Source organism: Trichosporon asahii (genome assembly GCF_000293215.1).
Source record: "Trichosporon asahii var. asahii CBS 2479 unplaced genomic scaffold scaffold00009, whole genome shotgun sequence".
Classification (NCBI taxonomy): Eukaryota; Fungi; Basidiomycota; class Tremellomycetes; order Trichosporonales; family Trichosporonaceae; genus Trichosporon; species Trichosporon asahii.
The window spans coordinates 1,010,720-1,035,095 of record NW_014040915.1 but is presented as its reverse complement, the minus strand read 5'-3'; the positions used below and the strand labels follow the sequence as shown (position 1 = coordinate 1,035,095).

Below are 24,376 nucleotides of genomic sequence, written 5' to 3'. Positions count from 1 at the left end.
GTGTCAAACTACAAAGAGATGAGGACGTACTGGAACAAGCCCCTCGAGAGTACTTTGGGGTCAGATGAAGCCGTGCGCCCGACCAGCGTGCTGAAATTAGCAAGTCTCATTTGTGAAGGCTTGTCGAACGTCACGATCTGCACGATCGCACAAGCAGGGGCCTTCGAACGCCGTCAGAAGTCAAACACACTTTTATCATTCGCCGCACGAAGGGCCGCTCTAAGGCTTCATGAGCGCGATCCGGCGCAACGGGCGCTCGCTTAGACACTCGATCCCCCTCCACTGGTATTGTCACGGCGAAGCTCGTCCCCTGGCTGACGTCTCATAGGGCGTCAGCTCCCGCTGTATTCGCTCGATTAGGACATAGTCTTCCCCCAACGATTCACCTACGTATCACTCTGAGCGACCTCTTAGACAGCATTGTCAGCCTGGTCGTCGCTCGTTGCGGAAAGTGGGAACTCGGTGCTGATCATCGCGACCTCACACTGCCGAGAGCAGTATGGGAATGGGGTATGGCTTCGCGCGCCTGAAACGGCTCCGTGCTTGCGGATGTCAGCTGGACGTTATACCTTAACAAGAGTAGCCTGAACATCGAATCATGGTATTGCGGGGTGGGGAATGGGAACTGAGAACGTGCCACGTCGTCCAGGGAATGCCGGGAACAGAAGTGCGAGACTTTGTCGCCTCTGTCCGACTAGCGCTGAAGCTCTTGGAGCTGTCTCTACTGTGCATACTGTGAGAAGTGACCAGAAGGTGACAAAAGCCGAATGGGAGGGCGCAGCGCATTAGCAAGTCGCGAGACGTCCAGCGCTCGAGCTACCGGTCATCTCAGGAGTGCGGCGATCATTCGCTCACGCGACACCCACGCGAAAATGCATCCGGGCCTGGCCACTGTGCTCACCGCACTTCACAACAAAGCCAAGACCGCCGCCATCGATCTCTGTCATCGTCGTCACCCGACTCGGTATCACTTATACCCAAAACGCAAGTGTTGTTTGCGGACACGGGGCGCTCGGCATTCTAGACGAATACAGAGTCACTTTCAGAAGGGAAAAAGCGGAATCGACCCCGTCTCGTGACGCCATCACCTCCACTCTCCTTTTTACGGATCAACCCCCTAACCTAGATCTTATCCAAGATGCCGATGGATGCGACGGCCCTGACGGCGTCGGTGAAAGAGCTGAACGAGGCGAGCGCTGGTGGCAAGACTGAGGTGAGCTTTATCGACGTCGGATTAGCTAACGAACAGGACATCATCAGGCTTCTGAAGAAGCTCAAGGCCGATGTCGAGCCCACCGAGGAGCTGCTGAGAGTGAGTCGCTTATCGACTGTCGCAGCATCCGAGCACGCTGCTATGTTCTCCAAGAGGCTAACGTCAGACCTCTCGTGCAGGTATCGCTGTCGGCAAGCTCCGCCAGAATGCCACCCCGGGTGTCTCGTCTCTCGCGAAGGAGATCGTGAAGCAGTGGAAGGAGGCTGTCGAGGAGAGCAAGCGGAAACGTAAACGCGAGGCTGAGGCCGACGGATCTGCGCCGAAGGACGACGCCGTGAAGCGCGTCAAGGCTACGTCGGCGGCCCCGTCGAGTGGCGCCGCTTCGCCGGCTGCGTCAACACCTGCCGGCAGCGCTGGCGACCCTCGCAGCCCCAAGAGCCCGGCACCCCTCACGACGATTGACAGCACCCGCACCACGCCGCGCAACTCGAAGACGGACGACATGGTGTCCCGTCTCCGGAGTGACAGCACCGATGCCGCCTCCGAGGACGTCCGCGACAAGTGCGTCGTCATGATGTACGATGCCCTCGCTTCGGACTCGAATGCCGGTGAGCTAAGACTGCTATGACAAGCTGACATCAGACAAGAAGACGATCGCCGAGCGGGCGATTGGTATCGAGCGCGAAGCTTTCAAGCTGCTCAAGTTCAACTCGGGCAACGAGTACCGTGCCAGTAAGTATAACTTGGTACCCTTTGCGCGTTGTTAACCGTAAACAGAGATGCGCTCGCTCTTCCTCAACATCAAGGACAAGGGCAACCCCGGTCTCCGCAACGAGATTGTCCTCGGTCAGGTCACCCCGGACAAGGTCGTGCGGATGAGCAAGGAGGAGATGGCGTCAGAGAGTGTGCGTCTGCTGAACGAGAAGCTTGCGGAGAAGAACCTATTCAAGGCCAAGGCGGTCGGTGTGACTCAGGTGAGTAAACATGACGGTTGCAGACTATGACCAGGGGCAGCGGCCAATCGCCGAACGATATCGGATAAGATCAGAAGGCATGCTGACGGAATGCAGGCCGAGACGGACGCCTTCAAGTGCTCAAGATGTCAGCAGCGCAAGTGCACGTACTACCAGATGCAGACCCGTTCTGCAGACGAGCCTATGACTGTGAGTGGACGAGTTATCATGCTCTTCGGGGTGTTCGGCCGGCTGACCAGCAGACCTTTGTAACGTATGTGCTGCCGACTTATGATGACACAGTGTGGAGGATGCTGACCCTGGGGCCGATTATCTGTTCGACGCCGTTTATCAATACAGGTGCACGGTGAGTTACCTAATCAGAAGAAGAGAAGCGGAGACTGATGTCCGCAGAACTGTGGCAACAAGTGGAAGTTCAGTTGATCGGCGGGTCAATTACTACTGAGCAGTGGCTGGATTGTGTACTGTTGAGATGTATGAGCATGAGCATGCATTGCTGCATTGCATGGAGCAACTATTCGAGATCCGGCTGATTAAGATGCATGGCATCACCCAGTTATCACCCGCAAATAGGCGGTACGGTGCATGAATACCGCGATTGCTGGGCGGTGAGACGAGCGAGATGTTTTGCTGAGTCATGTGCTTACCTAATGAAGCCACGTGTCACGGGGGATGGCGCCTTGCTATCGGATTTTCGATTCGTGGAAAATGAGTAGTCCGGCAGCGGCTGGCCCCGTTTCCACGCTCGTCGGCAAGTCCAAGTCCCTGGTCCTCGCCGGCAACGAGTCCGAACCTTTATCAAGTCGTAGACCGTCACCTTCTTTGTTTTTTTCCTTCCCTCCAACCACCTTTGCCCACCACGTCTTTCCTCACGCGATCAGCAACAAGGGCTCGCCTCCCCCGCCTAGCCTCTCACCGCCGCTTCATCTTTTCCGCGCCGCCGCCTTCAGCTCCCCCAGCTACCGCTACGCGCCTCGCCCCTCTCTCGACTCTCTCGTCGAACGACACTAAAATCCCCGCCAGCCCCCCTCCCCGCACCAACATCATGGCCCCCGTCCCCTTCAAGGTCCAGGACCCGCCCACGAACGGCCCCCGTTCGACCAAGAAGCACTCCGAGGTCGTTATCATCGGCTCCGGTCCTGCCGGTCACACCGCCGCCATCTACCTCGCGCGTGCCAACCTGCACCCCGTCATGTACGAGGGCATGCTCGCCAACGGCTTCGCTCCCGGTGGCCAGCTCACGACGACCACTGACGTCGAGAACTTCCCCGGTTTCCCGGAGGGTGTCACCGGCCCCGAGATGATGGACAAGTTCCGCGCCCAGTCTGAGCGTTTCGGCACTGAGATCATCACCGAGACCGTCGCCAAGGTCGACCTCTCCATCCGCCCCTTCAAGTACTGGGTCGAGGGCGAGGAGGCCGAGGAGGACTTCATGACTGCTGATACGTAAGAATTTTTCGCTGACATAGCTGCTCGTCTACGGTCGTGAGCTGACGTACAGCATCATCATCGCCACCGGTGCTTCGGCCAAGCGCATGCACCTCCCCGGTGAGGACAAGTACTGGCAGAGCGGTATCTCGGCCTGCGCTGTTTGTGACGGTGCCGTCCCCATCTTCCGCAACAAGCCCCTCGCTGTCGTTGGTGGTGGTGACTCTGCCGCCGAGGAGGCCATGTACCTTACCAAGTACGGCTCGATCGTCCACGTCCTCGTCCGTCGTGATGAGCTGCGTGCGTCGAAGATCATGGCGAAGCGTCTCCTTTCGAACCCGAAGATCAAGGTCGAGTGGAACACTGTCCCGATCGAGGCCACCGGCGACGACGACCTCCTCACCGGCCTCGTCCTGAAGGACACCAAGACTGGCGAGACGCGCACGCTGCCCGTGAACGGTCTCTTCTACGCCATCGGCCACATCCCCGCCACCTCGCTCGTCAAGGGCCAGGTCGAGACGGACGCCGACGGCTACATCGTCACCATCCCCGGCACTGCCGAGACGAGCGTCAAGGGCGTCTTTGCCGCCGGTGACGTCCAGGACAAGCGATACCGCCAGGCCATCACCTCGGCCGGCTCTGGATGCATGGCCGCGCTCGAGGCCGAGCGCCTCCTCGCCGAGGAGGAGGACGAGAAGCCCAAGAACTGACTTGCTGAGGCGGAGGGAGAGAAGCAGAAGCAGGAGGAGCAGTTAGCGCAGGAGTCGCGCGAGTCGCAGGAAGAGGAGCCCCCGCGCAAGCGGGTGCGCCAGAGCTCGTAGCTGCGCGAGCACACTAGACTAGACATATGCATGGCCACCTCTTAAAGTTTCAGACGAGCTTGGCGAGCGCGTTTACTGTCCACTGACTTTATCACGAGAGATCTACAAAGCATCTTGCCACCCGCGCGACGGCTTTGGAGCCAGATAGGGTTTTGCGGGCATCGGCAGAGATTCCCGAAGCTCGAATTCTGGAAAATGACGACGGCCGATGCGGCGGGTAACTGACGCAATCTTGCGAGCTCGTGATAACCGAATCAGCCCGATGATGTCTGCAGACATCAGGCGGTCAGACGGCTGGCTGACTAACATGGATTGCTCATGAACGGATAAACCGTGGCCTGCGGTGCTTCCCATGCTTCCATTGCGGCGGGTCAGTATCTTCTCAGATCACTGATGAAAAAGGCAGCATAGGCCGGCGCAGACACAACAGTGACGCTTTCAAGACAATGGCATATCCTTCGTTGAGCGTGCTAGAAAGACAAAGGTAGTTATAAAAGGGAACAAGAACGTGAACGCCCCTGTGGAAGGGGGCCGGTTCGCCCGCGCAAGACAGTCGCGCGGCCACAGCAACAAGTGTTATAGCAAGAACCTGCGCTGTTTCGCTGCGATGCGCCTTAGCAGCTGTTCATTCTCGATCCACCAGGGGACGACTTTTGCTTCGAACCAGTCTGTCGCCTTGTCCACGACGGGCTTGACATAGGGCTCGGCATAGGGCTGGGCGGCCTGGACGGCGTAGAGGCCTACGAGGGCGCAGAGCACGAAGACGGCGAAGCGCATCACGTGGTCCGTCAGCGAGAGCACGGGGGGCGGGTTCAGGTCGCGGCGGCGCTGTTCCTCGATCTGCTTCTTCTCAAAGTAGCGCATCTTGGCGCGGGGCGGGGGGTTGATCAACGCGAATATCTCAGTGTTGAGCAAAAAGGCGTCGTTCGCCTCGCGCACCAGCGCCTTCTTCAGCTCGCGGTCGTCCCCGCCGCCCTGGTTCATGCCGCGGCGGTACCAGTTCTTGACCTCTGCGAGCTTCTTCTTGCGCTCGCCCACGGTCTCCTCGCCCGTCACGGCGGCAGAGGTGTCGTCAGACAGGTCAAAGTAGTAGAACCGCCTGCCCTCGAGACCGTCCAGGCCGTAGGCGCGGCGGAGCTTGGCGCCGATGATCTGGCCACCGGACAGGTCGCCGAGGTACCGGACATAGGCGTGCGCGAGGAGAAGGGGACACTTGCGCTCGTCGCCCGAGAGCGCATTGATGCGGTCCAGGTAGCGCGTGAGGCGGGGCGGGGTGGACACAAAGACCTCCTCGATGAACGCCGGCATCGGGAAGGGAGCCTTGATGCCGTGCTTGCGGCCGGAGGGCTTGAGCGACCACGCAGGCAGGCGGTTCAGGAGGAACTTGATGTCCGCCGCGAGCGTGTCGGCGCGGCGGAGCAGCTCCGGGTTGTAAGTCGGCGCAAGGACCGGGTGCTGCGCGTGCACGTCGAGGCCGCGCTCGAGCGCACTGGAAATGGGTCAGTACTCTGCCCACATGGTGACATGCGCCACCGCACTGGAACTGAACCACCATGCCACGAACGTCACCGGCCGGGCCGGGTGTTCCAAGTTGCGGTCGGTGGCCAATCTTGAGACTACTCACTCGTAAACACGCCAGAGGATCGCAAGCCAGCGGACATACTCCTGCAGCTCGAGCTGGCCCTGGGTCAGCGCAATGGCGCCGTCAGAGTTCTCGGCCTTGGTGTGCGCGCGCTTCGTGCCCTCGCGGAGGAGCTCGGCGGTGGGGGCCGAGTAGTCGAGGTCGCCGAACTCGTCGTCCTCGTCCGGGGTCGTGATGCCCGAGCTGGAGCTGGCGGCGTCCGAGGACGAGCTGTTCGTGCTCTCGAGCGAAGGGCGGGAGGCGATGGCGGGGTGGCCCTCGGGGACGGCGCCGTCAGAGGTGTGCGCGACGGGGCACATGCCCTTGGGCACGCCGTTGGCGCCGTTGGGCAGGACGGGGGGAGGCGCATCAGCGCTGCTGTGCGCGACGGGGCACGACATGGCGGGTTACAGTCGGTGTGATGGAGCGGAGCAAGCAAAGGCGAGCAGAGCAAGCAAGCAGGGAGTGATGGTGGAGAAAGTGCAAAAGGAAAAGACAATGCATGGCAAAGGGAAGGGTCCCAGGTCAGTCGGAGAGGTCGCGGAATCCAGAATCCATGAGAGCTAGCTCAGTTACGCTTGGCGGTGCGCCCTGGGGCGGCCAGCGGCCATCTATCAGATATCTGTGTGGGGTACAACAGGTACGGCTTAAGCATGGCTGCCATGGCTGAATGCATCCATTCCTGCGAGCAGGTTCCGGCCTTGTCTCGCAGGCCGCGCCTGTGCTCAAAGGTTCTGGGTACTCGGCGTCCAGCCCCGGGCCATGCACCGTACGCCGGATACTGCACAACAGGGTAAAGGACGAGAGGCGCATCGTACGGTGGGTGGCGAAGAATTTTCGGCCGACCAGTCAGTGTGGGGGATCGTTGGAGAGTGTCTGCGGATGGCGTCAGGTCACGTTTTTTCGGACTCGAGCGACACCACCTCTGCTTGAGCGTGAGAGTTTACTGGTCACTCGGATGTCACGGAGCCCCTCGCACTCCTCGCGGCCATTATCTGATATGCGCGGCAGGGGTAGTTTTCGCCGAGACCGTGACGTCTGCCCCTGCGCATCCTTCCTTCTGACATCAAGACACATTCTTTGAGCCGTGTGGACTGAAAGAAAACTTCTCACGCCGCGGTCCATAAACAACGCGCAGCTATTTTGGACGCAGTCGTCAGTGGAGCAACGGCTGGCATTTGCTGCCGCTGCTTGTATTGCCTGCCGTAATCGGCGCTGTCCGGCAGACCTCGTATTCTAGGTGCACACAACCAAGTGGAGGTCGGCCAGCTGGCCATCTGAAAACATTATCAGCGCTCGTCCTTGACTGGACTTCAGGATCCCGCAAACTCAATCACCGCTGCTTGGCGCGCGGGCTGGCCTTGGCAACAGACACATTCCGAGTGCACGCGACTGTTTCCAAGGTGACCACCACTTCTGCCAGTCACAGTCACGGCGGTCACTTGGGTCACTTAGGATGACTGTGGGTGTTGCGAGGGTGCGGTGGCGCGAGAGGAGGGAAGGTGTTCTGCACAGATTAAGCGATGTCTTGCGAGGGCGCTGAGATCTGCAGTATGGAGGAGTCCTGTCAGGTACAATCACCCGGATCCAGCGATCAACACTGCATAATTGCCTTACATCTTAGACCCGCCGATGCGCACTGATTCTGCCATCCCTCCGACGAATGTCAGCGGAAACCTTGCTCAACTGCCCCGTGTCGCCGCTCCGCCCAGCCTACGCCAATGTCTTGCATCAGCGCCACCGGCCCATGGATCGGCGTGGATCAGCACTCCCACGGAGCTGCTGAATCACGCTCCGGTCCCAGCTGACATTCGTGCTGACATTTGACACAACTGCAACTGGTCCTAAGCACCTCCGTGCTGTTATCCCTCAGACTGCCGATGAAGAGCCGACAAAGAACCGACGATGGCCGGATTTTCTTGCAAGACAAAGTGCAAACGCTGAAAGTCAGTCGCCTCACAACGCCGGCAAGACGGACTCAAAGAAGAGGACGGCCTTGGCAGGAATGTCCATGGTCTTGGCTCGTCTCTATCGGGCTCACCGACCCGTGCCAATCAACGCGCATTCCTCTTGCCATGCCGCCGATTGTCGCGTGCGTCGCCAACTCTGTGCGGGGTCTTGTCAGCCAGCAGAGCTTGACTACGGTGATATGAATACCGCAGGGCCGTGCATACACTTAGCTCAACCCAAAGCCGATCTCGACAATTCATCCGCGCATCCTCGCGTCGTTAGTGTTTGCTCCCGCCCCATCAGCTTATCAGATACCGGAACGGATCGCCGGTGCGCACGGTGCACAAGCCATGATGTCCATAACAGGAGCAGCATGCTTCTTCTTCCCACTGTGAACCAAATGAATGCAATCAATCTACAACAGAGACGGTAAGCGCTACTTGTAGTCGTCAAACGTGTCGTGCGGCTCCTCGTGCCGCGGTGTGCGGATCTGGAGCGGGCGGCATTCCTCTTCCCCTTCCTCCTCGACACGGCTGCTAGCTCTACTCCTGCCGCTTCGCGTTATGCCAGGTCTGCCGCCCCTGCCACCAGCGCCGCTACTACTTCTCTCACGCCCAGTCCCACTGCCGCTGCCCCCGCGCTCGAATGCACCAGCAGTAGCTCCGCCGATACCTCCAGAGCTGGCGCCAGCACCGTCCAGCAGGCGCATCAGCATGTCCTCGATTCTGGACTGGCGCGCCTCAATCGCGCGCAGCTGCTCCATGGTCCTGTCGCTTGAGGACTGTTTGTCGCCCTGCTTGTTCTCCAGCTTCTCGAGCAGCTCGCTGGCCGTTGTCGGCGCCTTCCCTCCGGGAACGCCGGTGGGCGCGATATGCGGAGAGTTCAACTTGCCACCAGACTGAGGCGACGGCTTGCGCATTTGCTTCGCCTTTGGCAAGGTGAGCTTAGGTGGTGCGGGCACGTCTCCGCCGACAGCTATGAGCTGAGAGGACTCGGGCGTCGAGCGCGCCGACTCCGCCGGTGTACCCTTGGTGGTACCAGGCGCCGTTCCTGGGGTGCCACGAGCTGACGTTCCGGGCGTGCCCTTCGCCGACTGCGGAATGGGACGGCCGCCGCTCTCTGCCTTCGGCAACGGCTCCTTGCGGTCCTTGGGAGACTTGACGCCCTCGACCTTCAGCGCCTCTGGCCATGTCTCTTTGGGAGGCTGCTTGTCCTTCTTGTCGTCCACCTCCTTCTGAGGCTCCTTGGATTCGAGTATTCCCTTTGGTTGTTCCTGCTTATCTCCGCCGTCCTGAGCGAAGTCCTTGGCGGCCACTCCGGCGCGCTCAGCGGCCAGCTCTGCACGATGAGCGAGCTCCGCACCGTCAGGGGGTGCAGCGTCCTGGGCAGGCTTGTCGACGCCAGCCGAGTCCTTTGCCGGCAAGACGGGCGACGGCGATTGGAACGTGACTTGAGGCTTCTTCTTGCTCTCCTGCAAGCTGCCGTAGCTCGGGAAACGCTGCGTGGGCGGAGGATTCAGCCCTCCGCTTTCGGTGCGGGTGCGCAATGGGTTGTTGGGACTCAGGGATCGAGACATGCCCGGCTCGCTCGGTGTCGGGCGCTCCTCGATCGTGTCCTCCATGGGCGACAGACTCGGGCGTGTGGTCGAGCGCGCGAGGCCCGCAAATGACATGCGATGCCGATGTGGTGAAACCGAGGTCGACGTGGCCTGCGGGAACGACGATGTTACGGGTAAAGAGCCCACGTTTATCGTGCGCTGCCTGTGCGTCGCGTGTGATGCTTGGTCGCCGCCGACGAACAACTGCGCGAGCGGGCTGGGTCCGTATACAGACAGACTGCTGCGACGAACACGCGCCAGCGGCGCAGCCGCGCTTGCCATAGCAGTCGCGTTCGCTGCCTGGAGACCCGTGGACACCTTATGCCCACGGTCAAGGCTCCGCTCTCGGGGACTATTCGGCGGGGCGCTACTCTGTCGATGGAACATCGTCTGTTCGGGCGAAGCAGCCATTGGGGAGTCTTGCACCGCACCGGCTTCCGCCAGTACTGTTACGTCCTCGCCCGTCGGCGTGTCGTCCTCTTCAAACACTTCCTCGTCCTCCCATCCATCGTAGTAACTGCCATACTCGCGTTCGGCCTCGAACACAGTTTCAATGTCCATTCTGTTGCCTGCAATATGATCGAATCCAGCAGCGGCCGTGATCTTTCCCCACGTGTGGTCGGCATAGTCGCACACGTTCTCCCATAAGGACGAGTCTTGATACCGCTGCCTGTCATACAAACCGATCAGGAGCAGGACAGGGAGGTTCGTTACCCGAATCATGAGCACTGAATGTTAGCTGGGCTGGGGCTATGGAAAGGAGCAGCAAAACACACCATTGATCTTGTGGAACCAGCGGGCGTTCAAGATAAAGCTCAACGGATAAAGGATGACGATGGCCAGGATGTTGAAAGGAAGCTGGTAGCTGAACACAGCGTCACCCTTCACCCCCTCAATAGTGGCGACTGCCTTGCGGAACATGGATTCGGCTGCGGCGTCCTGGCTGATGATGGCAAACGTGTTACCGAGGATCGCCACGGCCACAGTCAGGAGCAGGGTGTTCGACAGGAAGGCGTAGCTGACCATGAGAAGCGGACCGAGCACCGGGTGGATAGAAGCTAGGATCAGCTTTAGGTGTGCGAAACAAGACTCACCAGCTTTCTGAAAGCCGGTAGCGTCCAGACCAAAGTAGATGTAGAGCATCCACCAGCAAATCTGGCTGACTTTGTACACGCCAGCGGCGAGTCGTCCCATGGCGTACACGAAGCCCAGGAAGCACACAATTCCGACGCCCATAAGGACTGTTGGTCAGCTTCTCAGACTTCAGCGTAGCTTACAGAAGAACTCGGTCAACATGGACCGAATGCTGAGGATCATGAGGTTGTTCGCGAGGGTCATGAAAACTAGACGTGGGAACATGAACACTGCGCCGACGGCGATCAGATCTGAACCGAATTCGAGGGCTCCCTCATTATGAGTCCAAAAGCCGATGAGACGCGCAGCAAGGTAGACGCAGAAGATGATCACGAAGAATATGTCGAAGCCGTTCACAAGCGAGGAAGCGAAGACCTTGAGCCCGTGCTCGCGCATCGCGGCCGCTTTGTCCAGTGAGAACGCCAGCGCGTACACGATGAACGCGAGCTCGTACCCATTCATGTGATTTGTGTCGATGTGTTCGATGGTCATAATGTAGAGCACGAACAGGATCACGAAGTTAACGTACTCCAGTATCGCGCGGATGCGGGGCACCTTCAACCGGTAGTGGTCCAGGATCGGTGCCTTGTGCGGGTTGTAAATCTGGATCGGTCGCTCCTTGTAGGACTGATTGTCAGCTTAAGTGTTCGGATTGCGCGAAGCTCACATCTCGAATGAAGGCGTGAGGGTTGACGGACGTGTAGATGATCTTGCCAGACCAGATGCCCTCTGGGAACAGTCAGTCAGACCGTCTATGGCGAACTTACCGATGACCTTCTGGCAGGACGGAGAGCGGATGAAGCGCTTCGAGACGGAGATAATGGCCATCTCTAGCGCAGTAGCGCTGTGTTCGAGTACCTCTTCCTCGCCGTCATCCTTCAGCGCAGTGATGACCGAGCTTGGTGCGCCTTGGAATAATGGCCAGGGTGTTAACAGCACAGTGGCGAGGTGCAAGCTGCGCTCACTCCATCCTCGAAGCACTCGGATCGCGATGATCTCACATAGTGTCGCACGCGATTCAGACAGAGTCGCGATGCTCAGCTTCGCACTGTCTGAGATGAACTGGACGCGGTTCAGAAGCAAACAGAACACTGAGGTCAGCCGAACGCTTCCAGGGAGGAAGGGGTGGAATGGGGGAAGGCGCGAAGAGGGTAGAAGGGCGCAATCATAGGAGCGAGGAAGGAGTGACTCACCGACACTGGGGTTCTGCAGCGCGATGTACTTGTCCGTCAGAGGACGGATGATCGTGTACGTCGAGTCCGGCGCCACCAGTTGATCGTACGTCAACGGCGTGTCTGCGGTCAGCTGCACACCGATGGGAAAAAAGCTCACCAATGTGGGCGACAATATCGATTCGGATCTCGTGCACGAGAGGATACACGGGGACCTGGGTGTCAACTTCCTTCCCTGTTCCGCAACTTCTTGCGATCGGTCCTTCGTCGTACTCCGCAGCTTGCTCCATAGGAGCTGCCGTTCTGCTCTGGTCTTCATGGCTCGCGCAATCCAGCACCAGCTTTCCTGTGTCTGCTTATTCCGAGTGCCGCGCTGCACTCACTTTGGAGAAGTCAACATCGGCACAGAGAAGAGCCGAGGTCTCGTTGGCTTCCTCGTCGCAGTCTTCGGCATAGTCGTGACCGTGGCGTCCGTGGTGGCCATCGTGACTATCATGCCCGTGCCCGTTGCCGTGGTGCAGCCCCTGGTGGCCCTGGTGGGGCATCGTAGTCGTGTCACTCGCCGTGCTGGAGATGTTGTTGATGAAAGAGGAAAGACGGCGGTTGAGCGGCCAAGAACCAAAGGAGGGAAGGCGGCGTCTGACGCGCCCATGTAAGGACGCCGCTGCAGCCAAGCCGATATTGAATCCACGCGCCAGTGACGTTTTCGGGCAAGGTGGAGGTCACCTAAAGCAAGTGTGGCTTGGCTAGTGATGGTCCGAATAGCGGAATCAAATCTGCCGATCTGCGATAAGGATGGGCTGGAGCTCGAAGCCTGGCGATCACTGATCACTGATCGCTGGCCATTCAGCAACTGGTCTCAGCTGACCTTCTCACAGTGATAACATTACACGGTGCTCACTCTTGAAGCGCATCTAATCGTTGAGGATGAGAGGCTGAAGAGACTGGGACGAGCAACTATCTGATCATTGGGATATAGGGTCGGAGAGTTCCAGTTGGGCGACCAGTTTGAGGTGATCAGAAGCTGGTGGGGTCTGCTCTAGCTCTCTGATCTCTCACTGGCACTGTCCGTCGGCAGAAATAGCCATGATTCTCAGGCGATCCGTGAAGGAGCGACGGCTTTGACGATAATCAACGATCGCTTGCTTGTCCAGGCCATTCTTGCACATTTCGCATATGTGCAATGATGCTACTCTGCAGAGCTTATGACCCGACCAGAAACTCAGTGGAAATGATCGTATGCTGGCTGTCATGCAATCGCAAGTGAAGCTTGGTACCGACGGTATCGCACGCTCTTTGCCGACTGCACGTGACTGGGGACTCACTGTGTAGGAACTGTCAGTTTACCCAGCAGCAGACGGCCTCATCACCTCCGAAGTTCTGTGGGCCGAAAACCTGGAAGTCTGGACTCGGCGCTCCTTGAATGGGACCTTGGCCGAGTACGCCATACGCCAGTGCCGAGGAGCCGAACGCGGCGAGCGACATGACATCGGGCCGAGGGCTGACGGCCTGACAGGCTGGTGGAGTATCGTAAGGGCAGCAGGGGAAGGAGGGCAGGTGACTGCAGGTGACTAGCGCCCAGGCCTGGATGGACTGAATTGCTTCATCCCAAACTCCACTGGCCCCTTCAAACAGAAATGCCCCTGCGCCAGGCTGACCCAGAAGAACAAATTCGCCGCTGCTCCACTGACCACTGGTCGATGGATCGATGGTCGCCTGCGTGCTCGTTACCGAACTCGCACCGTATCGAGCATAGTTCCAGAAACGTACTGTAGGCATGAGAAGGCATGACACAGTCTTCGGCCATCTCGGTACGCTCGGCGTACTGGGGGACAATCCGAAGCGACCTTGCTCGGGCCAGCCTGCCACCGCAATGTACCAACCGACAGAGCAAGCCGGCGGCCCGGCGGCGAGCAGTGGTCAGCCCGCGGTCTAGACTCTCAATGTTGGTGACGTGCAGCGGGCACCTCCGGGGAGCCGTAGTGGAAGCAAAGGCTGGAATGAGGGCTCCGGCGCTAAGTGTATTCCAGGCTTTATGAATTCCGTAATCCCGCGCTGAACTTGTGAATCAGGTCCCCCACCCAGACTCACCCCCAGCGCTTTCTGAGCAAGGGGTCGGGTGTTTGAACTTGTGTTTGAACTGTTTCTCCGAGCAGTCTGTAACACGTCTCAGCCCCTCCCCCGAGGGGCTAGCGCCTTGTATCATGTATCAAAGTGCAAACTCTCACTTAGCGCTCAGCAACATGCATAAATCTGTCTCATGACGCCGGGCAGTAATTTTCTATCCTGTCCACATGCAAGCTGCCGCATTCCCCAGGCCGAGCCTGTCTTGCCCGAGATGCCCGCCTGTCTTGCATCTCCTGACCGCCGTCGCTGGCTCCCCAGACATTGGCCCCTCGCCGATTACACTCTCGATCACTTCGCTCACTGCGACGGCTACGCTTCCATCATCGGCTGACTGGAGGTTGTGCTCGCTGCAGTCGCAAACTTGCCCCAGCGTCAATACACAAGTAACATACATGTTGGCCGCGCAGCGTTTATGACACGACGTAAGCTACAAAGGGATCCACTCGCGGAGACCGTGAACTTTCCTGGTGATCTCCGTATGATATAATGGCTATGGCTGGGACTTGATGCGGGTATCCAATGCGATATTATTAGAGCATTATTATACTTGTCGATTTGCTAGGTGATTAGCTGAGGGCGCCGTCAAGGCAAGCCGTCGTCGGGAGGGGAAAGAACAAGGGGAAGAATGCAGTGGTGAGGGTTGGATAGCAAAGGCGAAGAGCGAGGAGCGAGTGTGAGCGTGAGGGTGGTGTGCGAGGAGCAGGCTGCGCTGCGTGCGTTGGTCAAAGTTGAGTGTTGAGCGATGGATGAGGTAACAGACCTGAGGGAAAGATCTTAGACTCTGTTAGCACTCAGTGGGGCCGGAGGGATGGGGACTGCGCCCGCGCTCGTTACCCTCTTGGATTGCGTGGCGAAGAGGTGGAAGCGTCACGCTAGAACTGCCCTCATAGCGCGGAGATTGCGAGGGCCCGCGTGGCACGCCCTCTCGCGGGTCGATGTACTCCTCCTTCACACGCACATAGGACGAACCCTGCGAGCCCCCCGAGGCGTGTCGGCCGTGCGACGATGGCGGGGGAAGGGACTCGCGGTGCGCCGTTGGGGAGTGCTCGGCGTGAGGAGGCATGGGCGGCAGGCTGGGACCGCGGCGGACATGCGGAGGAGCAGTTGCCCACGAGGGGAAGCGCTTCGGCTCGGGAAGCTCAGTCATCGGTCTGTCGTCCGCAGGACGCTTTCCGAGATGCTGAATCCGAGGGGGATAAGTACTCTCACGACCATAGTCGCGAGGGTCGCGCGGGTCGCGCATGTCGCGCATCTCACGCGGGTCTCGGTAATCACGAGGGTCGCGAGGGTCGCGGTAATAGCCCGCTGGCGGAATGGGAGGAGGAGCAGAGTAAAATCCCGCTCGAGGACTGCGAGATCGAGGATCAATCTCCCTCTCCCTCTCCCTAAGCTCGCGCTCACGCTCCTCGTAATAGCGCTGCTCCTCGTAACGATAGTCCGAAACCGCGTGAGCAGGATGAGGAGGCAGAGGAGGAGCATCAACTCTTCCGGGAGGATAGTAGGGGTACGAGTAGCGGTCAGGCGGAGGCCCAGGCGGGTACCGATCGGGCGGGTAAGCATCGTAGGGTGGGTATGGCGGCCTGTGAGGGTCGTAGGGATGCTGCGGCTGGTCGTAGTAGGTAGGATAGCGCCTATCGTGAGCCTCGGAAGGCGAGCCTCGCGGCACATGCTGAGGAGGGTATGGCACGGCCGGCCCCATTTCGTGGTGCGGTGAGATAGGCCCGTGGGGATATCCCTTTGGCGGAGGGAAGGGCGCCGCAGCCGTCGCCGTCACTGGCGTGCTAGGCCCAGCAATGTGGTGCGGCGGTGCGTGAGGGTGTCCGGGGTGTCCCACGGGGGGCAGCGGCAGATGAGATCCGTGGCTGTGGGGGGTCGAAGGAGCTCGTCGCACGCCGTAATCATCACGGCGCGTTTCCCAGTCAGGCCAGATTCCCGGAACGATCTTGATGTGCGCGAGATTTGGCAACTGCTGGGGCAAAGGGAGCGGGTTTGCGCCATCGCCCTGCGGATTACGCTGCGGAAAGGCATCAGCGGCTGGGATGTCACATGGGCGAAATTCAACTCACCTTGGAGGAATACGCGACTACGTGAAACTTCTTGACCTTTCCAGTCTGCGGGTGTGTCATGCTCGTCGAATACGTCTGTTTGACGAGCGGTTCGGGCCTGCGCGGTGGTGTAGACGACTGCCCGTCACGGCCTCCGCCATTTGGGTAGTAACTCTGCGAGCCCCCTTGATACGATGGCGAGTCGGGGCGAGAAGGGGGCGGCGGAGACAACGAATCGGATGATCTAAGCATGTCGTCAGCACACGATCAGAAACCAAATGCACAACATTTTGAGAATCCCTCGCGCGGATCCCGAATGTGATTGTACTCACTCAGTGTAGACAAGAAATCCACCGCCACCCACACGAGATGCGCCCCATCGACGTCCATCCGTCCAACGTCGCATGTTCGTCTCCTCTGAAACATTGTTAGCACCGCATGAAATAGCTGTGGGTGCATACCTTCTTCCCAGACCCATACGGTACCGGGGCGGATGAGGGAGCGCTCATGGCCCGTTAATCGCCGGGTGACGCGGGGGACCAGCCCTAGTCGGACGGCTTCGAGGATGTGAATGCTGTGAATTGTTTTAGCTCAAGCACGAGGAATGCGTTGGGAGTACTTACGCATCGGCGGGCGACTTGAGGGCACAGATAGCTGCTGGTTGCTGTGTCGATGAGGAAGGATACATGGTCACCATAGGGCGGAGGGAGGGAGGAGAAGGCCGAGGGGGGACTGTCGGCTGCGCCGCTGGTGCACGGCGCGGTGATCGAGGTTACTGTCGCTGCAGGTGGGACGGAATGTTGATGGAACAAATCGGGATAGTGAGGGATCGCGAACGAGATACGCCCAGATGCGTCGAAGAGAAAGGGACTTCGGCGACGATGAGCGGCGACGATGGATCCAGGAAATCTATATTGATATTGCCGATCCGTTGGAAAAGGGGTAGCTGATGGGTGACTAAATCAGGTCAAGGGAGGCGGAGGCGTTGAGGCGTTGTCGGCGGCGGCGCGGCGGCAGGGGGCGGCAAAGCAACAAAGGGTTGTGCAACAAGTTGTTTGGAGAAATGTGAACCGTCGAGAACGGGGAAGTGCTCGAGGTGAGGAGAGTTCAAAGTGACGAAGTGTGGACAAGACTTGATTGTCGAAGGCGATACCAGCGCTGGGTTAAGCTTAGCGGGGGAGGTTGCGAGGATCGCGACCGGCAGTCTGTCCGTCTTTGGCTTTGTCGTCCCTCAAGGGAAAGGGCGTCAGGTGGCTTCTCGATTATTAAAGCCAAAGAGCGATAGCGAGGTATGCGAGGCGTTTCCGTGGCACCGGCTGGAGAGCGTCGAGCAGGGACGATGGTGAAGGGATGAGGGGATGAGCCGGACAAGGTCAAGGTCGGTGGTGGTTAAGTCTCAGACGAAAAGCGCGAGCGGCCGGATATGTGGTGTCGGTGAGTAACAGAGATTGTTGTGGGGAAGAACAGGGGAGAAGAGAGATGCGGCGGTGTGGTGGAGTGTGTAATGTATGTTGTGTAGAGTGTAACTGCGTAGGTATGTGATGTATGCAAGTGAAGGCTTTTCGGTTGAGTGTCTGAGGCGAGAGACAAGAGTCAGCAAATGCGTGTCGAAGTGTCGTACGAATCCCAGTCCGAATCTGACGCCTGAAGACGACCTGTCGTTGTTCTCGGCTCGGGCTCGGGGGGCGGCTTGGTCGATGGGTAGGTGAAGGTGTGGGTGCTGCTTTCGATGCCTGTCGGCTGGAAGTCCTAGAAGTCCTGGATTGCCTGGATTGCCTGGATCCCGAAGGGTAGGACAGTTGTGGAGGGGAAAGAACAAGGGGAAGAATGCAGTGGTGAGGGTTGGATAGCAAAGGCGAAGAGCGAGGAGCGAGTGTGAGCGTGAGGGTGGTGTGCGAGGAGCAGGCTGCGCTGCGTGCGTTGGTCAAAGTTGAGTGTTGAGCGATGGATGAGGTAACAGACCTGAGGGAAAGATCTTAGACTCTGTTAGGGGGGCAAGGCCATGCGACGATAACAAGGTCTCAAGTGGTGCCGTAAGTTTCCAGGGAAGACAGCAACCAGACGTTTATTGCAAAGTAAAGTGCTTTTAGACCCACGACCCCTTGGGTTTCCTACCCGATTCGCCCCTGGACTCGCATCTTGCATGTCGTCAGTCCTTCTCGCGACCCCGAGACCCCGAGACCTCCAAACCTCGAGACGGTCAGCGGCCAGCGGTCAGCGACCCAACCCCGGTCACTCGGCTCCAGCACACGGCGGCGACCAGATCGATGACCATGGCCTGCCATGCCTGCTAGCCTGCAACCGGGGCACCTGTCCCACCTGACTCACACACACCCAGCCGGACGGCAAGACAGATGCATGCATCCCACCACCCACACCCATCGATCCACCCACTCCAGTAAACCCTTGCCCCTTTGCCCTGCCGAGAGTACGAGCCTCGGCACTGCGCACATCAAAGCAGACACGGGACGGGCACGCAGCGCACGAGCGCACGCAGAACAAGCAATGCGTGTAGAGCGCGTAGCGTGAGTGCTCTGGCACAGCGTCAAATTGGTACCAGCGTCGGAAGGGCCCCTTTGGACAGAAAGCGGAGGGAGCGTGTAAACTTTTTACTGTGCGTGCTCTCGCTGCGTTCCTACGGCCCCTCATGCTCTGAGGGCTGGAGCAAGAGCTGGGACGCTGGGACTTGGGCGCCATCCTGTCGTTGTGCCTGCTGGAGGTGTGGATGGCGTCGACCCTTTGGGCGCTGGCTGTCGTGTGTCCAGGTGGCAGACGGCTGGGACCTGGGCAAGCTTGAAGGATGGATTGTGTCGGGTGGACCTGTCGGGTGATGGTCGAGGGGGTTGCTGGATTCCGTGGTCGTGAGGTGGGTGCTGTGGGGATTGCCCTGCCTGCCCTTGGTTTCCTTGGTCTCCTCGACCCCCTTGGTTGCTTGCTGGCTGTGTTCGGGACCTGGACCCAAAGTCCTGGAGCCGCGGGGGCAGAGAGTTCGCTCGGGAGGCTGCTTTTAGTTTTGCATCTAAGAAAGGGTACCATTTCAGGAAACACAGGGCCTGACAGGGCCAGTTACGCCAGGACAACCCAGATTCTTGCCATAGGGTTTCGCTGGATAGGGCCAGGACTCCTAGGAGTTACAGGGACTGCAGGACTCGCTAGGTCAACTTTGCGACACGAGGGTCCCCTCGAAGCCCAGCCATGACCCAGGGGCAAACAAGGGGGTAGCCAGCCAAAGTCAAAGTGCGGTCGGTCGACTCTCAGCCCAGCGTACTCGCAATCTACACTCCTACAAGGTCTCACCTTCCACCTCACTACCGTCAGCCCATCAGCATCAAGCTTCATCTGGCCATCTGCCGAGCCAGCCCTTCAGTTGCTCCATACCGTCGACCCTGGATCGGACATCGTTCCTGTAACCCGGCCTGCAGCCTGACTGACGGGCATGCTGCAGTTCTGCCGACTGTTGACGCTGGGCCAACTCCTATTCCATGCAGGACCTGTAACATGTCGGCGCTAGACTAGCCTCATTGCCATCTCAACTCTAGGAAGACTAGCGTCAGATGATCCACGCAATGCCAACAGACGCTTGTAGCGGTCCTGCATCTGATCATCTGGATCCGCATGAGACGCCCAACCGATCACTGATCTGGGAGTCCTGCGAAACCTGATCTGCCTAATTCGATCTGACGCCCCGATAAGCGTCGCAGCGCTATAGAGTGAAATTGTGAAATCGCGCATCGCACATCTCCATCCGAACCTCCGAGCCCTCGATGGGCAGGGGTCAGGTGGCTGTAAACCTCCTTTGTCCTGTAGATGAGGCTGGTGCCGCGGACGATCAGAGCTGCGCTGACATTGCTGCGGTGCAGCTCCATTCTGCCGCGGGATCTTCGGATCTCATCTCTGAGCGCAGACATGTAGCAGTCGACTGATCGCATTCAGCCCACGCAGGGTTGGCCTAGGGCTTGCAGGGTGCAGCAGGGCTGGCGGGGGATGCACTTCAACGTTAATCAGCGTCTACCTCTCGCCACGCATTCAAGGCGTCAAACGAGCGAATGGATGACGAACCTAGTTAATTACAGTCATCAATCAGTTTCAGATTACAAATGCTAGGACATGACTGTGTGGTGGGCGATATCAGCTAAGGCTCGGCCTTCGTCCTAATCCTCAGCCTCAGCTGACTTTTGCTTATCCCTGCAGTAGAGTAGGCATTCCTAACCCCTCGCTCCTAGTGTCTGCTCTCCCTTCTGTCGCGAGCGTACGCGTAGCATGTAATTTGCCCCGTGCTCTCGGTCTAACTGACGCATCGGTCACCTCGTCTCCGTGTAAGCAACGAATTCTCCTTGCTTCTAGCCAGCCCAGGGTAACATGCATGTCCTGGACTGTCCTTAGCGTTTTTCAGCCAGCAGGCATCAATGCATTCCCCAAATCTAAAGCCTCTCTGAGCCCTCATCAGTGCCCAGCTGTACCCGGGATCTCCCTCTCTGAGCGCCACACTTCGATTGAAACATCTGAGCGCCCACAATCCCAGCTGCTTATTGTTGAATGCACCCAGGAACGAGTGGACGGATGTACGGAGGATTGCCGTACCCTCTTGCATGCCCTTTCTTGGCCCTGCAACCGAGCGACGTGCGCAAAGCGGCCGCCGCCGATTGCGCCGAGCGGTGCACAGTACATGGCTGGCTGGCTGGCTCGTCATGAACCGCAGCCACTCATGAGACAAGCTCAAAACAGGCGTGTCTTCTGGAACGCCGTTGCGCAGTCGCTTAGCTGGGCGGCAGCGCCGAGAGCCCGGCATCGGGATGTCGAGATCAGAGATCTTCCCACCCGAATCTGATGCTTGCAACCTCTTGTGTCAGTGAGAATGAGACACATCTACACAAGCCTGCAAACTTTACTACGCCAACCTGTCGTGGGCGTCATTTAGCGCCTGAACCTGGGAGGTTCAACTTTGCGCCTGAGACTGAGCCAGTGATAATGGATTGGGGACAGACGACGCTTTCCGCTGTCCAGGATGTCCGCGGGTTGTGTCCGTGCTGTGTCAGGAGACCGAGGAGCGTCCACCGACGAGACTTAAGATCGTTACCTACTCGATAGCTCCGGCTACGTCCGTTTCGCAGCAACGGACGTGCTCGCCAAGTCATGCAGACTGTTTCGTGTTTGTGTCACCATTGGATGCCACCCTGAAGAACGGGGATGCAGTGGAGTGATAAGCCAGTAGCCAGCCACGAGCGGCCAGTAGCTGGTCACTCCGGCGCTGTTCCCGGCCCAGTGAGCCAAGCCTTCGGCATCGTCGGCCTCGGTCAGTACTCGGCCTTGTCTTGGGGCAGGATACAGTGTCTGACGTTTGACAGCGATGTCACAATTCATCAAGTGAGCATAGCAGTACACAGACGGCTGGAAGGTCTGACTGTGCAACATCATCCGGCCATCAGATGTACAAATTATGCGTAACAGGCTTGTCCCAGTGCCCGGGCAGTGACGAGAGTTCGCTGATCCGCCTGACTTCGGACGTCCAATTCAAGCAGAGCAGAGCCTTCACCGCAGTTGGAGACGGAAGACTGAACTCTACCGGGTGTGTTCCAGACCTCTGGCGACGTCTAGACCTCACACACCCACTTTTCATTGCGGTTGCCCTCGACAGACCCTCGACACGCGAGTGCGGCTAGGTAAGCCTTGCCTCGTCGTCCAGGCCAAATGCATTGAGAGACCCCGGTGCTGTTTCCCTTCAAGGTAAAAGCGCAAGGTCGGTCGACATGCTTACATGCTCACAGAGTTCACACTCTAAAAGCTGGCGAAGTCTCGAAGCTCGACCCTATTGCGAGGTGTTGTCCCTGGCCTTTTCATTCTCTGACATGGCTCAGGGTTTGCGATGCTCTGGGCTCTGAAAGAACGGCCGTTTCGACCGGCCCGGCCACGTTCCGGACTCGCCAGTCACCACGGACATACATGGGAGGGACCCATGGGTCAAGGAACAAGAAACGCAAGGAACAGGCAGAGCGATTCAAAACTGGACAATTCAGCATGACGCTGGGTTACGTACGCTCGTCTACAACCTGAAGGGTGCGTGTCGCCTGCCCAGAACTCTGCACTCTGTTTTTGACGTTTCACCTTTCAGCTTTGGCTTTCACACAGCTGACCGAAAAGAAGTTGGTCTTTCATGGGCCCAGGACCTGATATGTCCAGCCTGATGGACTCGCAGATCACAATTGCACTTTGTGTTTATGCGTGTTGCTTCCTCAGGTCTCCGACCTGCTCCCTGGAAGATAGTGCTCGGCCAGGTCAAGTGAACAACGGGTTATTAGGAGGGCATCCGCTGTACGACGAATACGTCAGTGGCCGAGCGTGGCTCCACCACCAGCGCTCGGCACGACGTGCCCAGGTCAGCCACTGAACTCTCGCATTGACACACTCCGAACCCCAGCACATTCGTGCACCACGCTGTCCAATGTGACAAGGAACGGCGTTCCTAGCAATCCTCACACCACCGTCCGTTGAGTTGTATATCATGTGCTTCGCCGGGCCGCCGCCTCCGGCGCAGGTCCGGCTCACGCTCCGGGGAAACCGGCCCGGGCTGAAGGACGGTTGAGACTGGGACTGGTGCTCTATTACTTCTCCTGGACGGAGGAGACCATGTGCAGGACGCGCGCGGCTCTTTCTTGACATCTTTACTCCGCTTTCAGAGGTCCCGGTGCAGAGAAGCACAAGGCATTCCTTCGGGCTCTGCATCATAACTTACATCACGACCGAACAGCGGACGACCGAGATGGCGGTGACGTGCACATTTGCCAGATCGGGCACAGTCAAAGATGGCAGATGCCACAGCTCCACCGGTCTCCTGGTCGCTGGTATCCGTGCCTTTGTAAGTCGTTGAGCCGCACCACTGACGCCCTCGGTGGTCATGGTGTGCGGGTGTGGAGCTACCAGACGGTCAGCCTCAGGCGCTGGAACGGGTGAGCGGCTTTCTTTACTCGTTCCGGAACAAAGTCGAGCCACTGTACACCGGGCGTCTCAATCCTTCCAACCGCATGGCCCGTCCAAGTCAGAGCCAATCGCGAGGTATTTACATAACCTGGAAACAAAGTTACCATTCCGACTGGGGACACCAGCATTCGACTCCTTCTTTGCCCCTCTCAGCTGGACGCCTGTCCAGTTTCCAAATGCAGCCGTTGACTTCCATGGGAGTCCACAGCCGGAAAGGGCAACAAAGTCGCTGCCTCGATGCACAGCCCTTGGACACATCGACACTCTCGCTCCTCGCCGCAGTGCGATGCTGTTTGCAACGACTGTAAGGCATTCAAAGAGTAGTTCTTAATTGCCGGTATCCATGTCTTCAGTCTGATTCCAAGTGAGCAAGTGCGGGGAATTCACTGCCATAGTGGGCGTGAGTTCGCACAATGCGCAGTCTGTGCCCTCGCCGCTTCGTCGTCAGGCTACGATGAGCCAAGGCACCAATGTGCCTACGCTCTTGCAGCTGGCTCGTTTCTCCGCTTCGGCTGAGAGGTCTGGTACCCAAAGCGGTGCTGTTGCGGCCAGAGGTCGGGGCGATATATGGGAACAAGTTACGAGAACGAGACTTGGATTGCACGTGGTGATCCAGCGATTCAGAGTGTCGCAGCGTCAGCCAACTAGCAGACGATGATCTTTGATTGAAACACGGTTATACGGTAAAACCTTAATGGGTCAAAGACTGGGCCATTTCTGACCCTGACCCCCTGTGGTCCTGCGCCCTGGGTGCTCCAACCGTATTGTGCCTGACCTGGATGGAGTTCCTGCACCAGACTCCGCGCCCCTCTGTGTGTCACGCCTGAGGGCGCAGACGCTCGGACGGCAGAGACTGGATCAGCATCGGACGTGCCTGAAGAATTCTGTGAATCAATTGAACCAGACTCTGTTCCCTGGACAGCTGCACTCCTGGAAATATCCTCCACAATCCGACGTGAGCCACCGCTGCCACTCATGGCGACCATGGCGACCATGGCGGCAGCCACAGCCGACACACAGACTCTACGCGCCTCGCGGACGCCCTCGCGCCTCCTAGCTCATCGCTTGTTGCGCGGAATGAGGAATAAAGGATACGGTGCCTTTGGCTCAATGTGGAAATGCTGATCATGTCCGGCGCTTGCGCACGCATGCCCAAGCCAGACGCCATCGGGCTCGGGGCTCGGGTCTCTCGAGCCTAGCGAGCCGCCCTGTCCGTCGGAGAGCGTCGGGCGTACAGGTCAAAGCGCAGCGTGTTGCTTTCATGGTCAGCACTTTGCTCGGATCAATGTCAAAGCGTCAGAAATCCATATCCCCACCCC

At 58.7% G+C, this 24,376-nt stretch overlaps 5 protein-coding genes across 5 annotated transcripts; 2 read left to right on the top strand and 3 right to left on the bottom strand.

Moving 5' to 3' along the window:
* Positions 1 to 1,138: 1,138 nt before the first annotated feature.
* On the top strand, positions 1,139 to 2,484 carry A1Q1_07164 (positive transcription elongation factor; the record flags this gene model as incomplete). Its single annotated transcript, XM_014327400.1, has 7 exons — positions 1,139 to 1,213; positions 1,261 to 1,312; positions 1,393 to 1,763; positions 1,846 to 1,945; positions 1,991 to 2,187; positions 2,284 to 2,376; positions 2,470 to 2,484. The coding sequence occupies 7 exons, from the start codon at positions 1,139 to 1,141 to the stop codon at positions 2,482 to 2,484; spliced, it is 903 nt and encodes a 300-aa protein (XP_014182875.1).
* A 748-nt stretch (positions 2,485 to 3,232) lies between these two features.
* Positions 3,233 to 4,325, top strand: A1Q1_07163 (thioredoxin reductase; the record flags this gene model as incomplete). The annotated part of the gene is made up of 2 exons (XM_014327399.1): positions 3,233 to 3,633; positions 3,689 to 4,325. 2 exons carry the CDS (start codon positions 3,233 to 3,235, stop codon positions 4,323 to 4,325), a joined length of 1,038 nt encoding a protein of 345 aa, XP_014182874.1.
* Positions 4,326 to 5,012: 687 nt separating this feature from the next.
* A1Q1_07162 (heme oxygenase 2) lies at positions 5,013 to 6,458 on the bottom strand (the record flags this gene model as incomplete). The annotated part of the gene is made up of 3 exons (XM_014327398.1): positions 5,013 to 5,925; positions 5,975 to 6,052; positions 6,100 to 6,458. 3 exons carry the CDS (start codon positions 6,456 to 6,458, stop codon positions 5,013 to 5,015), a joined length of 1,350 nt encoding a protein of 449 aa, XP_014182873.1.
* Positions 6,459 to 8,443: 1,985 nt separating this feature from the next.
* A1Q1_07161 (uncharacterized protein) lies at positions 8,444 to 12,455 on the bottom strand (the record flags this gene model as incomplete). Its single annotated transcript, XM_014327397.1, has 6 exons — positions 8,444 to 10,332; positions 10,381 to 10,662; positions 10,882 to 11,356; positions 11,406 to 11,467; positions 12,071 to 12,218; positions 12,294 to 12,455. The coding sequence occupies 6 exons, from the start codon at positions 12,453 to 12,455 to the stop codon at positions 8,444 to 8,446; spliced, it is 3,018 nt and encodes a 1,005-aa protein (XP_014182872.1).
* Positions 12,456 to 14,821: 2,366 nt separating this feature from the next.
* On the bottom strand, positions 14,822 to 16,770 carry A1Q1_07160 (uncharacterized protein; the record flags this gene model as incomplete). The annotated part of the gene is made up of 5 exons (XM_014327396.1): positions 14,822 to 16,051; positions 16,104 to 16,326; positions 16,415 to 16,499; positions 16,544 to 16,656; positions 16,706 to 16,770. The coding sequence occupies 5 exons, from the start codon at positions 16,768 to 16,770 to the stop codon at positions 14,822 to 14,824; spliced, it is 1,716 nt and encodes a 571-aa protein (XP_014182871.1).
* Between the last annotated feature and the right edge of the window lie 7,606 nt (positions 16,771 to 24,376).